The sequence below is a fragment of the Diorhabda sublineata genome, chromosome 8 (genome assembly GCF_026230105.1).
Source record: "Diorhabda sublineata isolate icDioSubl1.1 chromosome 8, icDioSubl1.1, whole genome shotgun sequence".
Classification (NCBI taxonomy): Eukaryota; Metazoa; Arthropoda; class Insecta; order Coleoptera; family Chrysomelidae; genus Diorhabda; species Diorhabda sublineata.
This window is the reverse complement of record NC_079481.1, coordinates 30,488,047-30,513,648: the sequence shown is the minus strand read 5'-3', so window position 1 is coordinate 30,513,648 and position 25,602 is coordinate 30,488,047. Positions and strand designations below refer to the sequence as shown.

Below are 25,602 nucleotides of genomic sequence, written 5' to 3'. Positions count from 1 at the left end.
TACAAAAATAGGTTCGAGTGGGGTAAAACAGGTGAGGCTTAAGAAATGTATTTGAATATATGCATCGATTCAGGGTGACATTTCATAAAAAGATTCGTTAGTACAAAAATAGGTTCGAGTGGGGTAAAACAGGTTAGGCTTAAGAAATGTATTTAAATATATGCATCGATTCAGGGTGACATTTCATAAAAAGATTCGTTAGTACAAAAATAGGGACGAGTGGGGTAAAACAGGTCAGGCTTAAGAAATGTATTTAAATATATGCATCGATTCAGGGTGACATTTCATAAAAAGATTCGTTAGTACAAAAATAGGTTCGAGTGGGGTAAAACAGGTGAGGCTTAAGAAATGTATTTGAATATATGCATCGATTCAGGGTGACATTTCATAAAAAGATTCGTTAGTACAAAAATAGGGTCGAGTGGGGTAAAACAGGTTAGGCTTAAGAAATATATCATCGATTCCGGGTGAATTTTTTTAAAAAGATTCATTAGTACAAAAATAGGGTCGAGTGGGGTAAAACAGGTTAGGCTTAAGAAATATATCATCGATTCCGGGTGAATTTTTTTAAAAAGATTCATTAGTACAAAAATAGGGTCGAGTGGGGTAAAACAGGTTAGGCTTAAGAAATGTATTTGAATATATGCATCGATTCAGGGTGACATTTCATAAAAAGATTCGTTAGTACAAAAATAGGGACGAGTGGGGTAAAACAGGTCAGGCTTAAGAAATATATCATCGATTCCGGGTGAATTTTTTTAAAAAGATTCATTAGTACAAAAATAGGGTCGAGTGGGGTAAAACAGGTTAGGCTTAAGAAATATATCATCGATTCCGGGTGAATTTTTTTAAAAAGATTCATTAGTACAAAAATAGGGTCGAGTGGGGTAAAACAGGTTAGGCTTAAGAAATGTATTTGAATATATGCATCGATTCAGGGTGACATTTCATAAAAAGATTCGTTAGTACAAAAATAGGGACGAGTGGGGTAAAACAGGTCAGGCTTAAGATATGTATTTAAATATATGCATCGATTCAGGGTGACATTTCATAAAAAGATTCGTTAGTACAAAAATAGGGTCGAGTGGGGTAAAACAGGTTAGGCTTAAGAAATATATAATCGATTCCGGGTGAATTTTTTAAAAATATTCATTATTCAAATATTCATTATTAAAAAAATAGGGTCAAGTGGGGTAAAACAGGTCAGGCTTAAGAAATATATCATCGATTCCGGGTAAATTTTTTTAAAAAGATTCATTAGTACAAAAATAGGGTCGAGTGGGGTAAAACAGGTCAGGCTTAAGAAATATATCATCGATTCCGGGTGAATTTTTCTAAAAAGATTCATTAGTACAAAAATAGGGTCGAGTGGGGTAAAACAGGTTAGGCTTAAGAAATATATCATCGATTCCGGGTAAATTTTTCTAAAAAGATTCATTAGTACAAAAATAGGGTCGAGTGGGGTAAAACAGGTCAGGCCTAAGAAACATATCATCGATTCCGGGTGAATTTTTTTAAAATATTCATTATTAAAAAAATAGGGTCAAGTGGGGTAAAACAGGTCAGGTTTTAGAAATATATTACCAGTATATGAATGAAAATTAAATTAACAGGAAGTTAAATCCAATTTCTGGCTATTTAATTCAGTAAATTGGAACGAAATAGTGTATTTGAAACTAAAATATGTGAAGCAAGTTTTGAAATTAATTTTTGATATTTAAATTTCGAAAATTATCATAAGACCCTTGTAATTTGATACAATGTAACTCGCTCCACATTCTGATGTTTCATACAGTGCATTAATTTCATATTTGGCTCGTATTCCGAACACCTACTTTGGGTACAGTGGCCTACATGACCAATTTATAAACTAATTTTCATTCTCGAAGTTTCTCATCTACATTAGAAATAAATTTAACAATAATTATATTAATTTTTTCAATAGCTAACAAATGTATACGTTTTCTACGGTGTATTACATCAAAAATATACAAATCTAGACAGCGTTTGACTTACACATAATATATTAAAAAACTAGATGGCGCTGTTGGCCCAATTTTTTGTGAATAAGACACAATGACCTTGAAATTCCATTCAGACGACTTCCCAGTGATCTGACAAGCGTCGAATCAAATATCTGGATATAATTTAATCGAAATTTGTGTAGAAATGTATCAATATTCACCTATATACGAGGGTTTTATAAAAAGTTTATCGATATATTTGAACACTAGTTGAATATTCAACCAGATCTGACCCCCAGCGACTTTTTCTGTTTTCTAATCTAAAATTTCCACTCGAAAGTGAAATATTTTGAGGTTATATAGGTTAAGTATTGAGTGTATACACTTGAAAGAAGACTATACGTCGGAAACTATTTAACCAAACCTCGTATATAGACGTTTTTCATAAAAACGGCGTTATCAAGCATTTTTATTCAAGTTTAAGTGTAGATGATCGTCGAATTGTTTTCAATCTCACTAAATAATCCAAGTGAACGTTACTTATAGTCCGTGAGATGGGCTGGAAAAGAAAAACATTCATAATCATTGGATCAGAAAAAGTACGCATGCGCCAAATTATACACACCGTCAGCTGTTTAGCTCGAAGCCTAAACATTCTAATGCGATGTCTACCGTGTCTGTAGACAAACCAGTATAGCCGCGGTATTCGTATTATTTGTTTCGCCCTAAAAAAAGTACAAAAAATTATGAAAATGACTCAAACTTTGTTAATACGCAAATATCAAGGACGTTTGGTTGCGGTGGGGGTTAAATTATCATTATAATGGAATAAAGATGTTTCCAGATAGTTTTAAAAATTTCTGGAATGATCTAGAAACTTCCAAAATGAGTGCAATTCAATATAAAAGTTTTAAATTTCGTTATTTAATGACCATACCTCGTATATGGTGATTAGACACGTATTTAGATGAATTATTCAGTCATTTTTATCGTAAAAATAAAAATTGTATTTTGAACAATTTTTTTTGCCCACTCTGTATATCCCGATACAAAATAATTCATCATAATAGTTTTTGTTATGAATTAGAGCTGCAAATGACCAAAAAAAATTTTTTTATATCTTTGAATATTAAGTATTTAAGTCTATATACTATTTTGAAAATCTGGCAACATTGGAAAACTACGAAATACTGGTAATATGACGTATATGACGTCTACTTACTATTGTATATTGGGTGAATGAATAAATTTATACGAAGTGGATGATTTAAAATACTGCTCGTAATAATTTTTGATTCATCTCCCGTACTATCAGCCTTTGGTTCTTCGGCTCGGTAGTATCGGAGGTCAAGTTCTCGCTGTTCTTCATTTATCGGTGTCGCTCTACGGTTGACGGTAGAGGAAAAAAAATACTCGCGCTAACCAAAATAACGGTAATAATTTTCAAAAAAGGAATATATTATTTTTCAGTGTACGTATTTGTGAATTATGGTGTGTTGCGTTTTTCAATAAATGATTATTAATTATCGAAGTAAGTATACAAATAAAATATGAAAAAAAAAACGTGAGGTCGTTACGAGGGATGTCGATAATGTAGTTTAAGTGGGAAGATAATTTAAAATAAAAATTCAACGCTCTGTTTATTCAAGAAAAAAATATGTTTTATGTAAATGTATTAATTATTCCCGTTTCCTAAAATAGTTACATCTAGTCGTATACAAGGTGAAGTCAAAAAACAAGGACGAAAATTCTTTTTCGAATCTTTTAAATCGAATTCAGTAAATTACTCACAAAATTGACCTCGAAAAATATGACATTTTTCACTGTTTTACTATTAATTATAATTTTTAGTCGAAATTATATACTTCCGTTCAATATTTTTCAAATTTATTCAAAATATAGTCAATAACGCCCTCTAGCGTGTTTATTACACATTAGGTAACTTTGAAATTAACACTATTATATTGGCGGGGAAAAACTGTTTCCAAAAAGACTAAATTTGTAATAATTTATCAATTAAATCTGAAGATACGATTATAGAAAATAGTTCCCACTCTCCCCCATTCGTTATTTGAGAAGATAGAACGAAATTTGCACCAAATTTTTTGAAAAACGTGTTTTTTTTTTAGTTATTAGAATAATTTTCATTTTTTAATCAACAAATCTCTTCAAATGTAATTTGAAAAAAAAAATTAAATTAAATCTTTTTTTTTTTTAATATATTTGTTAAAAAAATAATTTTTTTCCATACAATTACGTAAACTGTAAAAAAACGATAATTATAAATTTTTTTTTGCGGTACCTCGTATTTACGCTTGAAGATGCAGGAAGTATAAACAGCGTTACCTTTACTAAAATTGTTTTATTAATATACCTATTTTTGTTTCGGTTGAACGGTTTAAGCACAGTTCAAGTTGCTAAAGGCGAGCATTAAAATTACTGACCTATATTCAGAAAGTCGAACGAATTCACAACTACATATCTGTTTATATACGAGGTCGATACAAATAATGTAATATAAAAATTTCGATATTTATAAAACAACATCACGTTTTAATCCTACGGTATATTTTTTTAATTACATACGTCGTTTTTTACGAACGGTTCAATAAATAATGGTTGTTGACTTATATTAGAAAAATATATTTTAATTAATCAAAATGAAAGAAAACAAAAACGGTATTTAAAATTACGTTAAAGCACGTTGTCAATATATGTCACCTGTCATCGAATCAGCTATAGTACGTTCCATGAGTTGGATACGAGAAATCATATTCCAACCGGATGGGTAGGCAACAAACAATACTGCCACGTATTACATTAATATATGCTTTATGTATTTTTGAATATCGTAAACTATAATTTAAATATCTTTATAAAGTTTTTTGTTTTTAATTTCTATAAAGGTTTTTGAAACGTTAGAATGATATAATTTAACATTTTATTATATTACCAAACGAATGACAAAAAAACCATAACAGCGATCGAATACGTCACCGATTTGTATGTCATAAAATGGCGCCTATCATTCTTGGAATTGAAGAAGCCGCTTTTAGACGATAGACAGATTCTATATTGACCTTGACTTATGTTAAGCATTTCTTTTAAAAATATTTTCTAATTTTACAATTATAAAACAAAATTAAAATTGTAGTTAGTTGCATTTATAAAATACTTCCATTCTTTTACGAACTTCCTACGCGCTGTTGCCAAGTCAATTAATTTTAAAATATGTTTCTTGGAAAAAATTTAATGATTATTCGATTCCATGATTATTTTGACGGATTCAATAAATCAACAATGCTAAAAATTCCATTTTTTCTTCAACTTTCACCACAAATAAACCGCTGTAGCAACTTTCCTCCATTAGATCCAATTATTTGTTTCTTGTAAACATTCCAAAAACTTATTCATGTTTTCAAGTTGCATTTTTATGTTAAAGTTCAATCCTAATGAACTTTCCCTACGTAATAATTTAAAGTATACCGTGTTAAGCTTTGTAAACTATCATTATATATCCAATTATTTTTTTTTCTACATTTCTTTTACATTTTAAACAATATATATTAGGAAGAGTAGGTCAACAGACCGAGGCAAGGTCACATATTTCGACCTTGACCAAGCCCCATATTATCAGGCGTACCAATGACGGTTATACCGTTAATTTTACACCTACAATCAGACGTACCGGGTGTCTTTTATAAATTTATGTATCTATATGTACATAATACATATTCATCATTTTAATTAGAAATTAAAAACAGTGGGAAACAAATTTCACTATGAGTAATTTAAACATACGAGAACATGAGAGTTGATTTCGCTGACAGTTAATCCTGTATCAGTTTACGTCGTTTAATGTTAAATTAGGTCAAAGTACGATGGAAAGTACAGTGGCGTGCGGATTTTTACGGGGGGATAAAAATTGATAAATATATTTTTTTCAAATTTATAAATCTACGTACAGGGATTGTTGATTTTAATTTTGCTCTACAGAAGGATTATCCTGTTCGGAGGCATTAAAAATACGTATATAGGGTGGTCAAACGATATTATTTTCAAAAATATATATGACAGGGACTTCAAATGAGATCGCGATGAAATCAAAATACGTACAGGGATTGTCGAAATTATTTTTTTTTGTGAATCTTGTTTTTCAAATTTATTTTTCTGTTAATGAAATTTTAGGAAAATCAATTGTATCAAAGGGTGTTTAAATGAAATCGAGTTGAAATAATCTCCAAAAATACGTACGAGGATTGTCGAAATAATTTTTTTTTTATTTTCAAATTTATTTATTTTTCTGTTAATGAAAATTTACAAAAATCAATTGTATTAAGTATACAGGATGTTTAAATGAAATCGAGTTGAAATAATCCTCAAAAATAAGTACAGGGATTGTCGAAATTATTTTTTTTGTGAATCTTGATTTTCAAATTTATTTTTCTGTTAATGAAAATTTACAAAAATCAATTGTACCTAGTATACAGGGTGTTTAAATTACATCGAGTTGAAATAATCCTCAAAAATACGTACAGGGATTGTCGAAATTATTTTTTTTAATCTCGATTTTAAAATTTATTTTTCTGTTAATGAAAATTTACAAAAATCAATTGTATTAAGTATACAGGATGTTTAAATGAAATCGAGTTGAAATAATCCTCAAAAATAAGTACAAGGATTGTCGAAATTATTTTTTTTGGGAATGTTGATTTTCAAATTTATTTTTCTGTTAATGAAAATTTACAAAAATCAATTGTATCAAGTATACAGGGTGTTTAAATTACATCGAGTTGAAATAATCCTCAAAAATACGTACAGGGATTGTCGAAATTATTTTTTTAATCTTGATTTCGAAATTTATTTTTGTGTTACTGAAAATTTAGAAAAATCAATTGTATCAAGTATACAGGGTGTTCAAATAGATTGGAAATGAGGTAATCTTCAAAAATACGTACAGGGATTGTCGAAATTATTTTTTTACGAATCTTGATTTTCAAATTTATTTTTCTGTTAATGAAAATTTATAAAAATCAATTGTATCAAGTATACAGGGTGTTTAAATTAAATCGAGTTGAGATAATCCTCAAAAATAAGTACAGGGATTGTCGAAATTATTTTTTTTGTGAATGTTGATTTTTAAATTTATTTTTCTGTTAATGAAAATTTACAAAAATCAATTGTATCAAGTATACAGGGTGTTTAAATGAAATCGAGTTGAGATAATCCTCAAAAATAAGTACAGGGATTGTCGAAATTATTTTTTTTGTGAATGTTGATTTTCAAATTTATTTTTCTGTTAATGAAAATTTACAAAAATCAATTGTATCAAGTATACAGGGTGTTTAAATGAAATCGAGTTGAAATAATCCTCAAAAATACGTACAGGTATTGTCGAAATTATTTTTTTTTGTGAATGTTGATTTTCAAATTTATTTTTCTGTTAATGAAAATTTATAAAAATCAATTGTATCAAGTATACAGGGTGTTTAAATTAAATCGAGTTGAGATAATCCTCAAAAATAAGTACAGGGATTGTCGAAATTATTTTTTTTGTGAATGTTGATTTTCAAATTTATTTTTCTGTTAATGAAAATTTACAAAAATCAATTGTATCAAGTATACAGGGTGTTTAAATGAAATCGAGTTGAAATAATCCTCAAAAATACGTACAGGTATTGTCGAAATTATTTTTTTTTGTGAATGTTGATTTTCAAATTTATTTTTCTGTTAATGAAAATTTACAAAAATCAATTGTATCAAGTATACAGGGTGTTTAAATTACATCGAGTTGAAATAATCCTCAAAAATACGTACAGGTATTGTCGAAATTATTTTTTTTTGTGAATGTTGATTTTCAAATTTATTTTTCTGTTAATGAAAATTTACAAAAATCAATTGTATCAAGTATACAGGGTGTTTAAATTACATCGAGTTGAAATAATCCTCAAAAATACGTACAGGGATTGTCGAAATTATTTTTTTTGTGAATGTTGATTTTCAAATTTATTTTTCTGTTAATGAAAATTTACAAAAATCAATTGTATCAAGTATACAGGGTGTTTAAATTAAATCGAGTTGAAATAATCATCAAAAATACGTACAGGTATTGTCGAAATTATTTTTTTTTTGTGAATGTTGATTTTCAAATTTATTTTTCTGTTAATGAAAATTTATAAAAATCAATTGTATCAAGTATACAGGGTGTTTAAATTACATCGAGTTGAAATAATCCTCAAAAATACGTACAGGGATTGTCGAAATTATTTTTTTTGTGAATGTTGATTTTCAAATTTATTTTTCTGTTAATGAAAATTTACAAAAATCAATTGTATCAAGTATACAGGGTGTTTAAATGAAATCGAGTTGAAATAATCCTCAAAAATACGTACAGGGATTGTCGAAATTACTTTTTTTGTTAATGTTGATTTTCAAATTTATTTTTCTGTTAATGAAAATTTATAAAAATCAATTGTATCAAGTATACAGGGTGTTTGAATGAAATCGAGTTGAAATAATCCTCAAAAATACGTACAGGTATTGTCGAAATTATTTTTTTTTGTGAATGTTGATTTTCAAATTTATTTTTCTGTTAATGAAAATTTATAAAAATCAATTGTATCAAGTATACAGGGTGTTTAAATGAAATCGAGTTGAAATAATCATCAAAAATACGTACAGGGATTGTCGAAATTACTTTTTTTTGTGAATGTTGATTTTCAAATTTATTTTTCTGTTAATGAAAATTTACAAAAATCAATTGTTTCAAGTATACAGGGTGTTTAAATGAAATCGAGTTGAAATAATCCTCAAAAATACGTACAGGGATTGTCGAAATTATTTTTTTTGTGAATCTTGATTTTCAAATTTATTTTTCTGTTAATGAAAATTTACAAAAATCAATTGTATCAAGTATACAGGGTGTTTAAATGAAATCGAGTTGAAATAATCCTCAAAAATACGTACAGGGATTGTCGAAATTATTTTTTTTGTGAATCTTGATTTTGAAATTTATTTTTCTGTTAATGAAAATTTATAAAAATCAATTGTATCAAGTATACAGGGTGTTTAAATTAAATCGAGTTGAGATAATCCTCAAAAATAAGTACAGGGATTGTCGAAATTATTTTTTTTGTGAATGTTGATTTTTAAATTTATTTTTCTGTTAATGAAAATTTACAAAAATCAATTGTATCAAGTATACAGGGTGTTTAAATGAAATCGAGTTGAGATAATCCTCAAAAATAAGTACAGGGATTGTCGAAATTATTTTTTTTGTGAATGTTGATTTTCAAATTTATTTTTCTGTTAATGAAAATTTACAAAAATCAATTGTATCAAGTATACAGGGTGTTTAAATGAAATCGAGTTGAAATAATCCTCAAAAATACGTACAGGTATTGTCGAAATTATTTTTTTTTGTGAATGTTGATTTTCAAATTTATTTTTCTGTTAATGAAAATTTATAAAAATCAATTGTATCAAGTATACAGGGTGTTTAAATTAAATCGAGTTGAGATAATCCTCAAAAATAAGTACAGGGATTGTCGAAATTATTTTTTTTGTGAATGTTGATTTTCAAATTTATTTTTCTGTTAATGAAAATTTACAAAAATCAATTGTATCAAGTATACAGGGTGTTTAAATGAAATCGAGTTGAAATAATCCTCAAAAATACGTACAGGTATTGTCGAAATTATTTTTTTTTGTGAATGTTGATTTTCAAATTTATTTTTCTGTTAATGAAAATTTACAAAAATCAATTGTATCAAGTATACAGGGTGTTTAAATTACATCGAGTTGAAATAATCCTCAAAAATACGTACAGGTATTGTCGAAATTATTTTTTTTTGTGAATGTTGATTTTCAAATTTATTTTTCTGTTAATGAAAATTTACAAAAATCAATTGTATCAAGTATACAGGGTGTTTAAATTACATCGAGTTGAAATAATCCTCAAAAATACGTACAGGGATTGTCGAAATTATTTTTTTTGTGAATGTTGATTTTCAAATTTATTTTTCTGTTAATGAAAATTTACAAAAATCAATTGTATCAAGTATACAGGGTGTTTAAATTAAATCGAGTTGAAATAATCATCAAAAATACGTACAGGTATTGTCGAAATTATTTTTTTTTGTGAATGTTGATTTTCAAATTTATTTTTCTGTTAATGAAAATTTACAAAAATCAATTGTATCAAGTATACAGGGTGTTTAAATGAAATCGAGTTGAAATAATCCTCAAAAATACGTACAGGGATTGTCGAAATTATTTTTTTTTGTGAATGTTGATTTTCAAATTTATTTTTCTGTTAATGAAAATTTACAAAAATCAATTGTATCAAGTATACAGGGTGTTTAAATGAAATCGAGTTGAAATAATCCTCAAAAATACGTACAGGTATTGTCGAAATTATTTTTTTTTGTGAATGTTGATTTTCAAATTTATTTTTCTGTTAATGAAAATTTACAAAAATCAATTGTATCAAGTATACAGGGTGTTTAAATGAAATCGAGTTGAAATAATCCTCAAAAATACGTACAGGGATTGTCGAAATTATTTTTTTTGTGAATCTTGATTTTGAAATTTATTTTTGTGTTACTGAAAATTTAGAAAAATGAATTGTATCAAGTATACAGGGTGTTGAAATAGATTGGAAATGAGATAATCTTCAAAAATACGTACGGGGATTGTCGAAATTATTTTTTTTTTGTTAATTTTGACTACCAAATGGATAAAAGAAGCGATATTCATCATTTTTTAGATAAAATGGATCTCAGTTATGTCGTACAGACTATTTTGAAAATCATTATTTCGACGTCAGCTATCTTAATACTTTGTACGTTCGAATTTCCCACAATTCATGGGGCCGCCCTTATGGGAGAGGGTAATGGAAAAGTGAGAAACTTGACGAACGTCTCGGCCCCTTATTACGATTACGAATTTACGGATAGTCAAGAACTAGAAGAAGAATTCGAACCTGTAAGCAACTTATACGTAAAATTTCATTCAAATAATTCGATAAAAAAAATTTCAGGAATCGTCACAACATAGTAGATCCGAATCGGAAGACATCCCCGATCCTTCTCCATTAGTTTCACCAGGTTATAATCTACCTGACAATATATTTAATCAAGGTAAACCGTTTTACGGCGAGAAAGACCCTTCGACCGGTAATATCGAGTTCAAACCGAAATTATCGACAACAAACAGCGAAGAAGATTCATACGATTACGTAGACGACGAACCCAACATAGATCGAAAAGACACAAACTTCGGCAGTCATAGACCCAACGACGTAAACCAATTGATACCGAATTTCCACGATTTTTTGAATTTGCCGGTAAAATACAATTCGGCCAAGTACGTCTACCCTTTAATATCGAGTTCCTACGCCAGCACCAAATACCAAGGGAGCCTAAACAAATTACACAACCACAAAGATTACCCGAGCAAATCGACAACCAAAAAACCGTACGCGAACCCCACTTACCACTCCACCGAGAAATACTTCAAAGTAACTTATAGTACAACAACCCCGACAACCACCACGACCCAAAAAACAACGACGACAACCACAAAACCAACCGAAACCACCAAAGTCGTTAATCTATTAGATACCGGAATGGGCGTCGATTTTTCCGGCGATTTCGAAGATTATTACGACACAACTATGGAAACTACCAGTAAAAAAACTATAAGTACTACACCGGTTAGTACCACCACCACCACCACCACCACGAAGAAAACATTGAGTTTATTCGAACAATTATTCGGCGAATTCGACGAAACTACCAAAATATACAGTCAACAACCCCAAAAGGTACCAGCACCCACCGAACCGTATCCGAACTACGATTACGAAGACACCGACGATAATATAGCGGTAGAAAGTAGACCAGAAGAAGATTTTAACGTGGAAACGTTAACGACTGTTAAACCGATCGATTTGACGACGGATTATACCGAAGAAACGACGTCGAAAGTAACGTCTTTGCCTTTAGGAGACAACCATCTGACGACGACCGATTACGAACCGTTCAAAAATCGCGAACCGATCATAGTGGCGACGCAGAATTTGAGAGAAAAATTGAACGGAGAAAAAGTGGCGCCGAATCGCAACAACGTCCACATACCCCACGGACAAGACACGGTTTCGTTGGTACTAGGAAACCGACAGAACCTCGACGGCGGTTATTACGGTACCGCCGTTAAAGAACACCCCTACGACGCTAATCCTTTCAGACCTTATTACGGTACGAGGAACGAAAACGACAAGGAGATCACCTTGAAAGGCAGCATTTCCTTTCCTTCGGAATCGGAAGCTTCTCTGGCCATCGGAGTACCCGTCGGTACGAATAAACAAACGCCCGGACAAGTGCTCGACGAAAAACTCGATCCGGACGCTGATTCGGAAAAGCGAAAGAATAAAATCGTTTTCCCGTTCGATAATCGGGATTTGGTACCGCCGCCGCCGGCGAGAGAATCGATAACGACGGCGAATAATCGAGAAGTTTTGCAATTGAATTCGAGTCCGTTACTTCACCAATTACCCAGCGATCTGACGCCTCCTAGAGAACAGGAAGCTTCGAAGAGACCTTACAACGGAAGACCGCCGTGGGATCCGAGACCGGGACATTTTCATAGCGGTAAGTCCACCATTGTCACATTTTGAGTTGATTCCTTGTTTCTTTGCATTCCCGAATCACCAGGTGCCGATCCCACGTCTTCGGCCGTAGAAAACCGAATCACCAGGTGCCAAATCGGCTCGTAAATTGGGAAAAACCGCCCTCGTTCTAACTGTACCTTCTGGTACACCCCAACCGCTCTATTCTTCGATCTTTTACGTGTCCTCCGATCCTTCATTCGTTTTTATCCCTCCGAAAACTTCCTCGGTATCCTCCCATTATACTTTCTGGTATTTATACGCTTAATTCACGACACGCTCGCGTAGTTTCGTTTCGCGTGGAAGGTAGAAGAACGTGGGAATGTTGGTTTTTCCTAAAACGTGTTATGAGTGATACCGGAGAGGATTAGGTTGAATAGAGCGAAATATCGTTCGAGGAAACGATCTAAAGATGAAAAATGTCGTTAATTTAAGTGATAGATGGATAGTTACGTCATTTTTTTGTTTTTGTAGGCAATCCCGAGTATAATCGTCCGCCCCGTCCGCACTCCGATACCGCCTACAAACGCATAGACAATTTGCCTAATATTTTACCGCAATTTCGACCGAATACTAGTAAATACCCACAAAATTACCACGACAAAAAATTGAATCGTCAACCTTTATTGGATAGACCGTCGAATAGGCCGATCAGTTTTTTTGAAAAATTGCAACCGCCTCCTCCGCCTCCGCCCAACTTTCTCGCGCATAAAAATATACCGGCGTCGAGGAACAAAAACGCGCCGCCGGTTAGAGCGAATTTGGAAGAGAATTTAGGTTAGTACCATCAAAAAAACACTAAAAACACCAATTCTGTTGTATTTTTTATACGCTACCAGTGAAAAGTTTTTTCCCGCCTCACGAAACATTCAAATTTCGCTTTTACAACGATCCCAAACGTTCCTTGAAACTTTCCAAAGAATTTTTGGTATGAAACAAAAGGAAAAATGGACTGAAATTGATGATTTGGCCGTCGGAGTCGCCAGACCTTAACCCCATAGAGTTTTGGGCCCAAATTGGACGAAGAAGTTAGAAAGCGGTGTCGTACTACCACTTGGCATCTTTGGAATATCCTGAAAAACAAATGGAAACCGATTATTTGACAGAATTGTTACAGAAAATGTCAAAATTCTTTTCCTCTTCAGTTTATTTTCTGAAGTAGATGTCCAGGTTTCGTGCCGGCTCCTGGGAGGTCTAGTTGTTGGTCATTTTACGGATTTTTTTTTAATTTTTGGCGAACTACAGTTGGGGCGAAAGCTTTTCACCGGTAGCGCACGTCCAAACTTGTCAATTCCTCCACGAATCCCATGGGGATGTTTGTTTAATTCTGTTGTCTTGAAGGGAAACATTCCGAGGATGGAGTGGTGAGCGAAGATCAGCCCGGTATGTATCAAACTCCCCCCCAAGTGAAATTGGCGAACCGAAGGGCCGATTCTGACGTAACCGAAATCGAAACTTTGCAAATGATACAAGCGAAAACTGCCGAAAAAAGAAATAAGGACGTTTTATCTCGAAAACCGATAATTAACGGCGTAAAATCCGATTTTGACGATAATACGGAAAAAACAATTTATAAAGTGTATCCCGTCAATTCTTCTCCAGTCAAAATGGACGTTATTGATGATAACAATAAAAAAGAAAGCGTCGTCATAGGTATGTCAATTATGCAACGACCCTCGTATATTCAATATCGTCGAAACTAAATAGTCCAGTCAAATTAGACAAATAAAAAGTTAAACGTTAAGTTTTTCGCGATTTTTAGCAAAACTATGAGTTTTATCACAAAAATACCCCAGACAAAAATTGTAGATCATAAAATTATCTACAAAAAACGTATCAATAATTTTTTTCCTACGAGCCACCGTTTCTGAGATATCGCGCTTCAAAAATGTGTAAAAGTTGTATTCGTCATAATAAACATGTGTACGCAAAGTACATACATACATACATGCAAAATCGATTTTTGGCAAATTAGACAAGTTAAAAGTCAAGTTTTTCGCGATTTTTAGCAAAACTGTGAGTTTTATCACAAAAATACATCAGACAAAAATTGTAGATCATAAAATTATCTACAAAAAACGTATCAATAATTTTTTTCATACGAGTCGCCGTTTCTGAGATATCGCGCTTCAAAAATGTGTAAAAGTTGTATTCGTCATAATAAACATGTGTACGCAAAGTACATACATACATACATGCAAAATCGATTTTTGGCAAATTAGACAAGTTAAAAGTCAAGTTTTTCGCGATTTTTAGCAAAACTGTGAGTTTTATCACAAAAATACATCAGACAAAAATTGTAGATCATAAAATTATCTACAAAAAACGTATCAATAATTTTTTTCATACGAGTCGCCGTTTCTGAGATATCGCGCTTCAAAAATGTGTAAAAGTTGTATTCGTCATAATAAACATGTGTACGCAAAGTACATACATACATACATGCAAAATCGATTTTTGGCAAATTAGACAAGTTAAAAGTCAAGTTTTTCGCGATTTTTAGCAAAACTGTGAGTTTTATCACAAAAATACATCAGACAAAAATTGTAGATCATAAAATTATCTACAAAAAACGTATCAATAATTTTTTTCATACGAGTCGCCGTTTCTGAGATATCGCGCTTCAAAAATGTGTAAAAGTTGTATTCGTCATAATAAACATGTGTACGCAAAGTACATACATACATACATGCAAAATCGATTTTTGGCAAATTAGACAAGTTAAAAGTCAAGTTTTTCGCGATTTTTAGCAAAACTGTGAGTTTTATCACAAAAATACATCAGACAAAAATTGTAGATCATAAAATTATCTACAAAAAACGTATTAATAATTTTTTTCATACGAGTCACCGTTTCTGAGATATCGCGCTTCAAAAATGTGTAAAAGTTGTATTCGTCATAATAAACATGTGTACGCAAAGTACATACATTCATGCAAAATCGATCTTTGGCAAATTAGACAAGTTAAAAGTCAAGTTTTTCGCGATTTTTAGCAAAACTGTGAGTTTTATCACAAAAATACATCAGACAAAAATTGTAGATCATAAAATTATCTACAAAAAACGTATTAATAATTTTTTTCATACGAGTCGCCGTTTCTGAGATATCGCGCTTCAAAAATGTATAAAAGTTGTATTCGTCGTAATAAACATGTGAACGCAAAGTACATACATTCATGCAAAATCGATCTTTGGCAAATTAGACAAGTTAAAAGTCAAGTTTTTCGCGATTTTTAGCAAAACTGTGAGTTTTATCACAAAAATACCCTAGACAAAAATTGTAGATCATAAAATTATCTACAAAAAACGTATCAATAATTTTTTTCATACGAGTCGCCGTTTCTGAGATATCGCGCTTCAAAAATGTGTAAAAGTTGTATTCGTCGTAATAAACATGTGAACGCAAAGTACATACATTCATGCAAAATCGATCTTTGGCAAATTAGACAAGTTAAAAGTCAAGTTTTTCGCGATTTTTAGCAAAACTGTGAGTTTTATCACAAAAATACCCTAGACAAAAATTGTAGATCATAAAATTATCTACAAAAAACGTATCAATAATTTTTTTCATACGAGTCGCCGTTTCTGAGATATCGCGCTTCAAAAATGTGTAAAAGTTGTATTCGTCGTAATAAACATGTGAACGCAAAGTACATACATTCATGCAAAATCGATCTTTGGCAAATTAGACAAGTTAAAAGTCAAGTTTTTCGCGATTTTTAGCAAAACTGTGAGTTTTATCACAAAAATACATCAGACAAAAATTGTAGATCATAAAATTATCTACAAAAAACGTATCAATAATTTTTTTCATACGAGTCGCCGTTTCTGAGATATCGCGCTTCAAAAATGTGTAAAAGTTGTATTCGTCATAATAAACATGTGTACGCAAAGTACATACATACATACATGCAAAATCGATTTTTGGCAAATTAGACAAGTTAAAAGTCAAGTTTTTCGCGATTTTTAGCAAAACTGTGAGTTTTATCACAAAAATACATCAGACAAAAATTGTAGATCATAAAATTATCTACAAAAAACGTATCAATAATTTTTTTCATACGAGTCGCCGTTTCTGAGATATCGCGCTTCAAAAATGTGTAAAAGTTGTATTCGTCATAATAAACATGTGTACGCAAAGTACATACATACATACATGCAAAATCGATTTTTGGCAAATTAGACAAGTTAAAAGTCAAGTTTTTCGCGATTTTTAGCAAAACTGTGAGTTTTATCACAAAAATACATCAGACAAAAATTGTAGATCATAAAATTATCTACAAAAAACGTATCAATAATTTTTTTCATACGAGTCGCCGTTTCTGAGATATCGCGCTTCAAAAATGTGTAAAAGTTGTATTCGTCATAATAAACATGTGTACGCAAAGTACATACATACATACATGCAAAATCGATTTTTGGCAAATTAGACAAGTTAAAAGTCAAGTTTTTCGCGATTTTTAGCAAAACTGTGAGTTTTATCACAAAAATACATCAGACAAAAATTGTAGATCATAAAATTATCTACAAAAAACGTATCAATAATTTTTTTCATACGAGTCGCCGTTTCTGAGATATCGCGCTTCAAAAATGTGTAAAAGTTGTATTCGTCATAATAAACATGTGTACGCAAAGTACATACATACATACATGCAAAATCGATTTTTGGCAAATTAGACAAGTTAAAAGTCAAGTTTTTCGCGATTTTTAGCAAAACTGTGAGTTTTATCACAAAAATACATCAGACAAAAATTGTAGATCATAAAATTATCTACAAAAAACGTATCAATAATTTTTTTCATACGAGTCGCCGTTTCTGAGATATCGCGCTTCAAAAATGTGTAAAAGTTGTATTCGTCATAATAAACATGTGTACGCAAAGTACATACATACATACATGCAAAATCGATTTTTGGCAAATTAGACAAGTTAAAAGTCAAGTTTTTCGCGATTTTTAGCAAAACTGTGAGTTTTATCACAAAAATACATCAGACAAAAATTGTAGATCATAAAATTATCTACAAAAAACGTATTAATAATTTTTTTCATACGAGTCACCGTTTCTGAGATATCGCGCTTCAAAAATGTGTAAAAGTTGTATTCGTCATAATAAACATGTGTACGCAAAGTACATACATTCATGCAAAATCGATCTTTGGCAAATTAGACAAGTTAAAAGTCAAGTTTTTCGCGATTTTTAGCAAAACTGTGAGTTTTATCACAAAAATACATCAGACAAAAATTGTAGATCATAAAATTATCTACAAAAAACGTATTAATAATTTTTTTCATACGAGTCGCCGTTTCTGAGATATCGCGCTTCAAAAATGTATAAAAGTTGTATTCGTCGTAATAAACATGTGAACGCAAAGTACATACATTCATGCAAAATCGATCTTTGGCAAATTAGACAAGTTAAAAGTCAAGTTTTTCGCGATTTTTAGCAAAACTGTGAGTTTTATCACAAAAATACCCTAGACAAAAATTGTAGATCATAAAATTATCTACAAAAAACGTATCAATAATTTTTTTCATACGAGTCGCCGTTTCTGAGATATCGCGCTTCAAAAATGTGTAAAAGTTGTATTCGTCGTAATAAACATGTGAACGCAAAGTACATACATTCATGCAAAATCGATCTTTGGCAAATTAGACAAGTTAAAAGTCAAGTTTTTCGCGATTTTTAGCAAAACTGTGAGTTTTATCACAAAAATACCCTAGACAAAAATTGTAGATCATAAAATTATCTACAAAAAACGTATCAATAATTTTTTTCATACGAGTCGCCGTTTCTGAGATATCGCGCTTCAAAAATGTGTAAAAGTTGTATTCGTCGTAATAAACATGTGAACGCAAAGTACATACATTCATGCAAAATCGATCTTTGGCAAATTAGACAAGTTAAAAGTCAAGTTTTTCGCGATTTTTAGCAAAACTGTGAGTTTTATCACAAAAATACATCAGACAAAAATTGTAGATCATAAAATTATCTACAAAAAACGTATTAATAATTTTTTTCATACGAGTCACCGTTTCTGAGATATCGCGCTTCAAAAATGTGTAAAAGTTGTATTCGTCATAATAAACATGTGTACGCAAAGTACATACATACATACATGCAAAATCGATCTTTGGCAAATTAGACAAGTTAAAAGTCAAGTTTTTCGCGATTTTTAGCAAAACTGTGAGTTTTATCACAAAAATACCCCAGACAAAAATTGTAGATCATAAAATTATCTACAAAAAACGTATCAATAATTTTTTTCATACGAGTCGCCGTTTCTGAGATATCGCGCTTCAAAAATGTGTAAAAGTTGTATTCGTCGTAATAAACATGTGAACGCAAAGTACATACATTCATGCAAAATCGATCTTTGGCAAATTAGACAAGTTAAAAGTCAAGTTTTTCGCGATTTTTAGCAAAACTGTGAGTTTTATCACAAAAATACATCAGACAAAAATTGTAGATCATAAAATTATCTACAAAAAACGTATTAATAATTTTTTTTCATACGAGTCACCGTTTCTGAGATATCGCGCTTCAAAAATGTGTAAAAGTTGTATTCGTCATAATAAACATGTGGACGCAAAGTACATACATACATACATGCAAAATCGATCTTTGGCAAATTAGACAAGTTAAAAGTCAAGTTATTCGCGATTTTTAGCAAAACTGTGAGTTTTATCACAAAAATACCCCAGACAAAAATTGTAGATCATAAAATTATCTACAAAAAACGTATCAATAATTTTTTTCATACGAGTCACCGTTTCTGAGATATCGCGCTTCAAAAATGTGTAAAAGTTGTATTCGTCATAATAAACATGTGTACGCAAAGTACATACACGCGTACAAGTTTACGAAAATTCAGTTCGTCATCTTGAACTCCGGTCCAGCTGTTTTTATACAGCAAATACCAAATGAACACCGCCGAAAATCGATCTTTGTTTACTTTAAAACCAGTTTTCTGACTTTTTTCTTCGAGTGCAAAAAAGAACCAAGTTGGTACTTTGACAGTGAAAACAGGCGCTGCAGCTAAGGATTCGCTTGTCGGAGGTTGAGGTTTGGATTAATATGGAGTTCGGACTCTAAGCATACCGTGAAGTTAAAAATTCGACTCATAGACGATCAAAAGTTGGCCAAAAACTTGGACAGTTTAAAGCATAGAAGAAAAATCGTCGATTTACCACGTCAAACGCTCTCCCGAGCTATCTAATACAAACCCGTGCAGATGTGGTTCACAAACACCAAACCGGTCTACAGACGCTTTTTTTTTCGAACAATTTTACTTAATGTGACTTTATGCGTAGCCAAATGTCTAAATTGACCGGACTATATTTTAATCGTTTATTGGGATTAGAGGGGAATTTAGTAAATTTGGCAACATTGCGAACGTTTTTTCAGGAACCGTTTCCGAACGACCGTTGCCGCCTTCGAAAATCAATCAAGATTTCGAAATAATTTTCGATCCTAAAGATCGAAACGACGATCCCATATTGAAACCCCATAAACCAGCGATTTTTCCCATTAAATCCGATTTTCCTTATCCGTTGGAACGGCCGGGATTCGAATCGAATTTGAATTTAATTCCGGTTCCGGAAACGCCCACGAAAATCGATATCGATTTAGATGATCGCGATTATTTTTCGAATAATCAATGGAATACCATCGATGTCTACGAACCGAAAATTGTTAATGGACAAAAAATAACCGGTAATTATAATGTTTTTCTTTTTTTTTTTTTTCTATATAATTATTTTTGGTGCTTTGAAATTTAACTTTCAGAGAATTATCCACTTTCAGCGTTTTTTGCTCTCGATCTAATAATTATCGATTTGTTGTTGTGTGATTCGGGTTTTAAAAAATTCTCTCTGCATTCGATTTAATTCGATTTTATTTAATACCGAAAATTATGTTTCTTAGTGTACATTTTAACAATATGATATATAGAAAAATTGGAACGAAATTTTTCTCAGCTAGGTTACGAGCGTTTTCGTAGTGGGATTGTGGCAAAATTAAACACCAAAGTGTACTAGTTCTAATATATTTCCGAGATTTCGAATACTTAAATAAAATGGCGGAATTTTGAATTTCGTTTCGGTTTTGAAGGTTTTGATAATGAATATTTAATTTTTTTTCTTTTAATTCGTTTTTTTTCCAAATTTGAAAACTGAAAATTACTTTTCTCAGTGTACACATTTTTCCGATTATGATTTTTAGTTGTGTGAATCAGATTTTCAAAATATAATATTCAATTTTTTTTCTTTTATTTCGATTTTTTTCCAAATTTGCAAACTGGAAATTACTTTTCTCAGTGTACACATTTTTCCGATTATGATTTTCAGTTGTGTAAATCAGATTTTCAAAATATAATATTCAATTTTTTTTCTTTTATTTCGATTTTTTTCCAAATTTGCAAACTGGAAATTACTTTTCTCAGTGTACACATTTTTCCGATTATGATTTTCAGTTGTGTAAATCAGGTTTTCAAAATATAATATTCAATTTTTTTTCTTTTATTTCGATTTTTTTCCAAATTTGCAAACTGGAAATTACTTTTCTCAGTGTACACATTTTTCCGATTATGATTTTCAGTTGTGTAAATCAGGTTTTCAAAATATAATATTCAATTTTTTTTCTTTTATTTCGATTTTTTTCCAAATTTGCAAACTGGAAATTACTTTTTTCAGTGTACACATTTTTCCGATTATGATTTTCAGTTGTGTAAATCAGGTTTTCAAAATATAATATTCAATTTTTTTTCTTTTATTTCGATTTTTTTCCAAATTTGAAAACTGAAAATTACTTTTCTCAGTGTACACATTTTTCCGATTATGATTTTCAGTTGTGTAAATCAGATTTTCAAAATATAATATTCAATTTTTTTTCTTTTATTTCGATTTTTTTCCAAATTTGCAAACTGGAAATTACTTTTCTCAGTGTACACATTTTTCCGATTATGATTTTCAGTTGTGTAAATCAGATTTTCAAAATATAATATTCAATTTTTTTTCTTTTATTTCGATTTTTTTCCAAATTTGCAAACTGGAAATTACTTTTCTCAGTGTACACATTTTTCCGATTATGATTTTCAGTTGTGTAAATCAGATTTTCAAAATATAATATTCAATTTTTTTTCTTTTATTTCGATTTTTTTCCAAATTTGCAAACTGGAAATTACTTTTCTCAGTGTACACATTTTTCCGATTATGATTTTCAGTTGTGTAAATCAGATTTTCAAAATATAATATTCAATTTTTTTTCTTTTATTTCGATTTTTTTCCAAATTTGCAAACTGGAAATTACTTTTCTCAGTGTACACATTTTTCCGATTATGATTTTCAGTTGTGTAAATCAGATTTTCAAAATATGATATTCAATTTTTTTTCTTTTATTTCGATTTTTTTCCAAATTTGCAAACTGGAAATTACTTTTCTCAGTGTACACATTTTTCCGATTATGATTTTCAGTTGTGTAAATCAGATTTTCAAAATATAATATTCAATTTTTTTTCTTTTATTTCGATTTTTTTCCAAATTTGCAAACTGGAAATTACTTTTCTCAGTGTACACATTTTTCCGATTATGATTTTCAGTTGTGTAAATCAGATTTTCAAAATATAATATTCAATTTTTTTTCTTTTATTTCGATTTTTTTCCAAATTTGCAAACTGGAAATTACTTTTCTCAGTGTACACATTTTTCCGATTATGATTTTCAGTTGTGTAAATCAGATTTTCAAAATATAATATTCAATTTTTTTTCTTTTATTTCGATTTTTTTCCAAATTTGCAAACTGGAAATTACTTTTCTCAGTGTACACATTTTTCCGATTATGATTTTCAGTTGTGTAAATCAGATTTTCAAAATATGATATTCAATTTTTTTTCTTTTATTTCGATTTTTTTCCAAATTTGCAAACTGGAAATTACTTTTCTCAGTGTACACATTTTTCCGATTATGATTTTCAGTTGTGTAAATCAGGTTTTCAAAATATAATATTCAATTTTTTTTCTTTTATTTCGATTTTTTTCCAAATTTGCAAACTGGAAATTACTTTTCTCAGTGTACACATTTTTCCGATTATGATTTTCAGTTGTGTAAATCAGCTTTTCAAAATATAATATTCAATTTTTTTTCTTTTAATTCGATTTTTTTCCAAATTTGAAAACTGGAAATTACTTTTCTCAGTGTACACATTTTTCCGATTATGATTTTCAGTTGTGTGAATCAGGTTTTCAAAATATAATATTCAATTTTTTTTCTTTTAATTCGTGTTTTTCCAAATTTGAAAACTGAAAATTACTTTTCTCAGTGTACAAATTCCTCCGATTATGATTTTCAGTGGTGTGAATCAAGTTTTTAAGATTTTGAAAATGAATATTCAATTTTTTTTCTTTTAATTCGTTTTTTTTTCCAAATTTGAAAACTGAAAATTACTTTTCTCAGTGTACACATTTTTCCGATTATGATTTTTAGTTGTGTGAATCAGGTTTTCAAAATATAATATTCAATTTTTTTTCTTTTAATTCGATTTTTTTCCAAATTTGAAAACTGAAGATTACTTTTCTCAGTGTACAAATTATTCCGATTATGATTTTCAGTGGTGTGAATCAAGTTTTTAAGATTTTGAAAATGAATATTCAATTTTTTTTCTTTTAATTCGATTTTTTTCCAAATTTGAAAACTGAAAATTACTTTTCTCAGTGTACACATTTTTCCGATTATGATTTTTAGTTGTGTGAATCAGGTTTTCAAAATATAATATTCAATTTTTTTTCTTTAAATTCGTTGTTTTTTTCCAAATTTGAAAACTGAAAATTACTTTTCTCAGTGTACACATTTTTCCGATTATGATTTTTAGTTGTGTGAATCAGCTTTTCAAAATATAATATTCAATTTTTTTTCATTTAATTCGATTTTTTTCCAAATTTGAAAACTGAAAACTACTTTTCTCAGTGTACTCATTTTTCCGATTATGATTTTTAGTTGTGTGAATCAGGTTTTCAAAATATAATATTCAATTTTTTTTCTTTTAATTCGTTTTTTTTCCAAATTTGCAAACTGAAAATTACTTTTCTCAGTGTACACATTTTTCCAATTAATATTTTTTTATCATTTTGGAGTGGGGGTACTCGTAAAATTGTTTATTTCGTGATTTTTTTCAAGGTCATTGCTTTGTTCTCAATCCAGTTTTCGATTTTTTTCTATATTCTATACGGAAGTGATGTTTCTCAGTGTAATAATTTTTTAGGAATCAATCAAATTTCAGTTACTTTAAAAACACACACCGACAAACCAATAGCCGTGGCTTATACACCGACAGAACCGAATCCGGTAACGAATAAATACTCGATGCCTAATTACGGTTCGCCCGTTATACCGGAAATACGACCGAGCGAAACGAACAAAGTTTACACCGTGAGTGCAATCATGCACACCAACCATCAAAATGGCGTCGTTAATAATCCTATAAATAGAATGGACGTAATTTCGAATCACAAAACTGACGTAGATCTTCCCGAATATCCCAAATTTGAATTCGAAGCTCCATTTCAGGTGAAATTAAATGAAAAAAATTAATTATCCTTTTTGAAATTGATATTTTTTGTCAGGCTAGTGTTAAAATCGACAATACGATGTCGGACGCTCAAGGTTGGTCGATAGTACGAACCAAAAACTTCACTTCGACGGAAGCGGCCGAAGAAACAACGTTGCCATATGCGACGACTAGTGAATTCGATATCGAAAATTTTAAACCGCAACTAGAAGGTGGCTTCAAACCGATTCTCAATTTTCCAGAGGATGAAAAAAAATTTATCGAAACAAAGGTTAACGATAGAGACGAATGAATTTAAAGGAAAATCGATAGTGTAGATAGTAAATTTCTTTTTGTATACAATCAATGACGTAATTTCCGGTATCTCTCATAAATAGTTGGATATAAAATGGCGGCCATATTGGAATTTTTTCACGCCAATAATCTTCTTAGTAGATATTATTCATTACAGTGTTGTCAGATTTAGAAAAATTTCTTGTATATGAGAGATTTTGAATATAGAATGAGTAGATCGGTGATTACAGTGTTGTCAGATTTGAAAAAATTTCTTCAATTCCAATAATTTTATATTTATGAAAATTAATTGTATTGAAAGTGCGAAAGATTTGAAAGATTTTTGTGAGTTAAAGGAAAAGTCTGGCAACACTGGTTGATTGTATACGTAATAATTTTGGTGATAGGTGGGACACGTGACATTTTTATTTCAATTAATACGCGATTTAGTGCAATAAAAATGTCGATAATTTATTAAATCGATGAAAAATGTATAATTTATAATAATTTCGGACGTTCCTACGGATATTTATTAGTGTAAGTATTTGAGGTTATGTTACAATAATATTAATTTAAAAAAAATATCAGATACATTAAAAAACGATTCAATTATTTTTTTTTCAGTTAATTATAGTTAAAATTTTGAAATTATTAAAATTTTGAGTATTTTTTTGGTTTTATTTAATACCTTAACAAGATGTTGTCTGAAGTTTACAATGACAGTTACAATTGCTGCCAATATAAAAATTGACGCCCCTAATGGATTTAAACGAAAATTACATTCTAAATATCCCATTTATCGAATTGAATATAGTCGTTTGACATTTAGAATAATTTATAATATCAACTAGGGAATAATTTATAACGTGGCAACGATGTAAAAAGCAACTGTCAAATATTCACGAACTTTCATGTAACAATTGCTACGACTCGATGATATTCATATATCAAAAGTGTAACTGAAATCAATATTCGTGTTTCAGCGAAAATTTCTATTTAAAAGTTGGTAGTAATATGTCACAATCGGTCTTAATAGATTTTTTATTAGTAAATCGAAACAATTTTCGTTGTAATTTCCCATTTATCGAATTGAATACAATCGTTCGACATTTAGAATAATTTATAATATCAACTAGG

General features: G+C 30.2%; 1 protein-coding gene across 1 annotated transcript; it reads left to right on the top strand.

Moving 5' to 3' along the window:
* Positions 1-3,347: 3,347 nt before the first annotated feature.
* On the top strand, positions 3,348-25,129 carry LOC130448491 (uncharacterized). Its single transcript, XM_056785910.1, has 8 exons — positions 3,348-3,495; positions 10,732-10,949; positions 11,005-12,616; positions 13,108-13,410; positions 13,975-14,286; positions 20,038-20,346; positions 23,887-24,191; positions 24,248-25,129. Exons 1-8 carry the CDS (start codon positions 3,477-3,479, stop codon positions 24,482-24,484), a joined length of 3,315 nt encoding a protein of 1,104 aa, XP_056641888.1. The 5' UTR covers positions 3,348-3,476; the 3' UTR covers positions 24,485-25,129.
* The last annotated feature ends 473 nt before the right edge of the window (positions 25,130-25,602 follow it).

Coding starts and splice junctions, on each gene's coding strand:
- LOC130448491 (XM_056785910.1), top strand. Junction 20,347..23,886: donor TAATGGACAAAAAATAACCG/GTAATTATAATG, acceptor ATAATTTTTTAG/GAATCAATCAAATTTCAGTT. Junction 24,192..24,247: donor AATTCGAAGCTCCATTTCAG/GTGAAATTAAAT, acceptor ATTTTTTGTCAG/GCTAGTGTTAAAATCGACAA.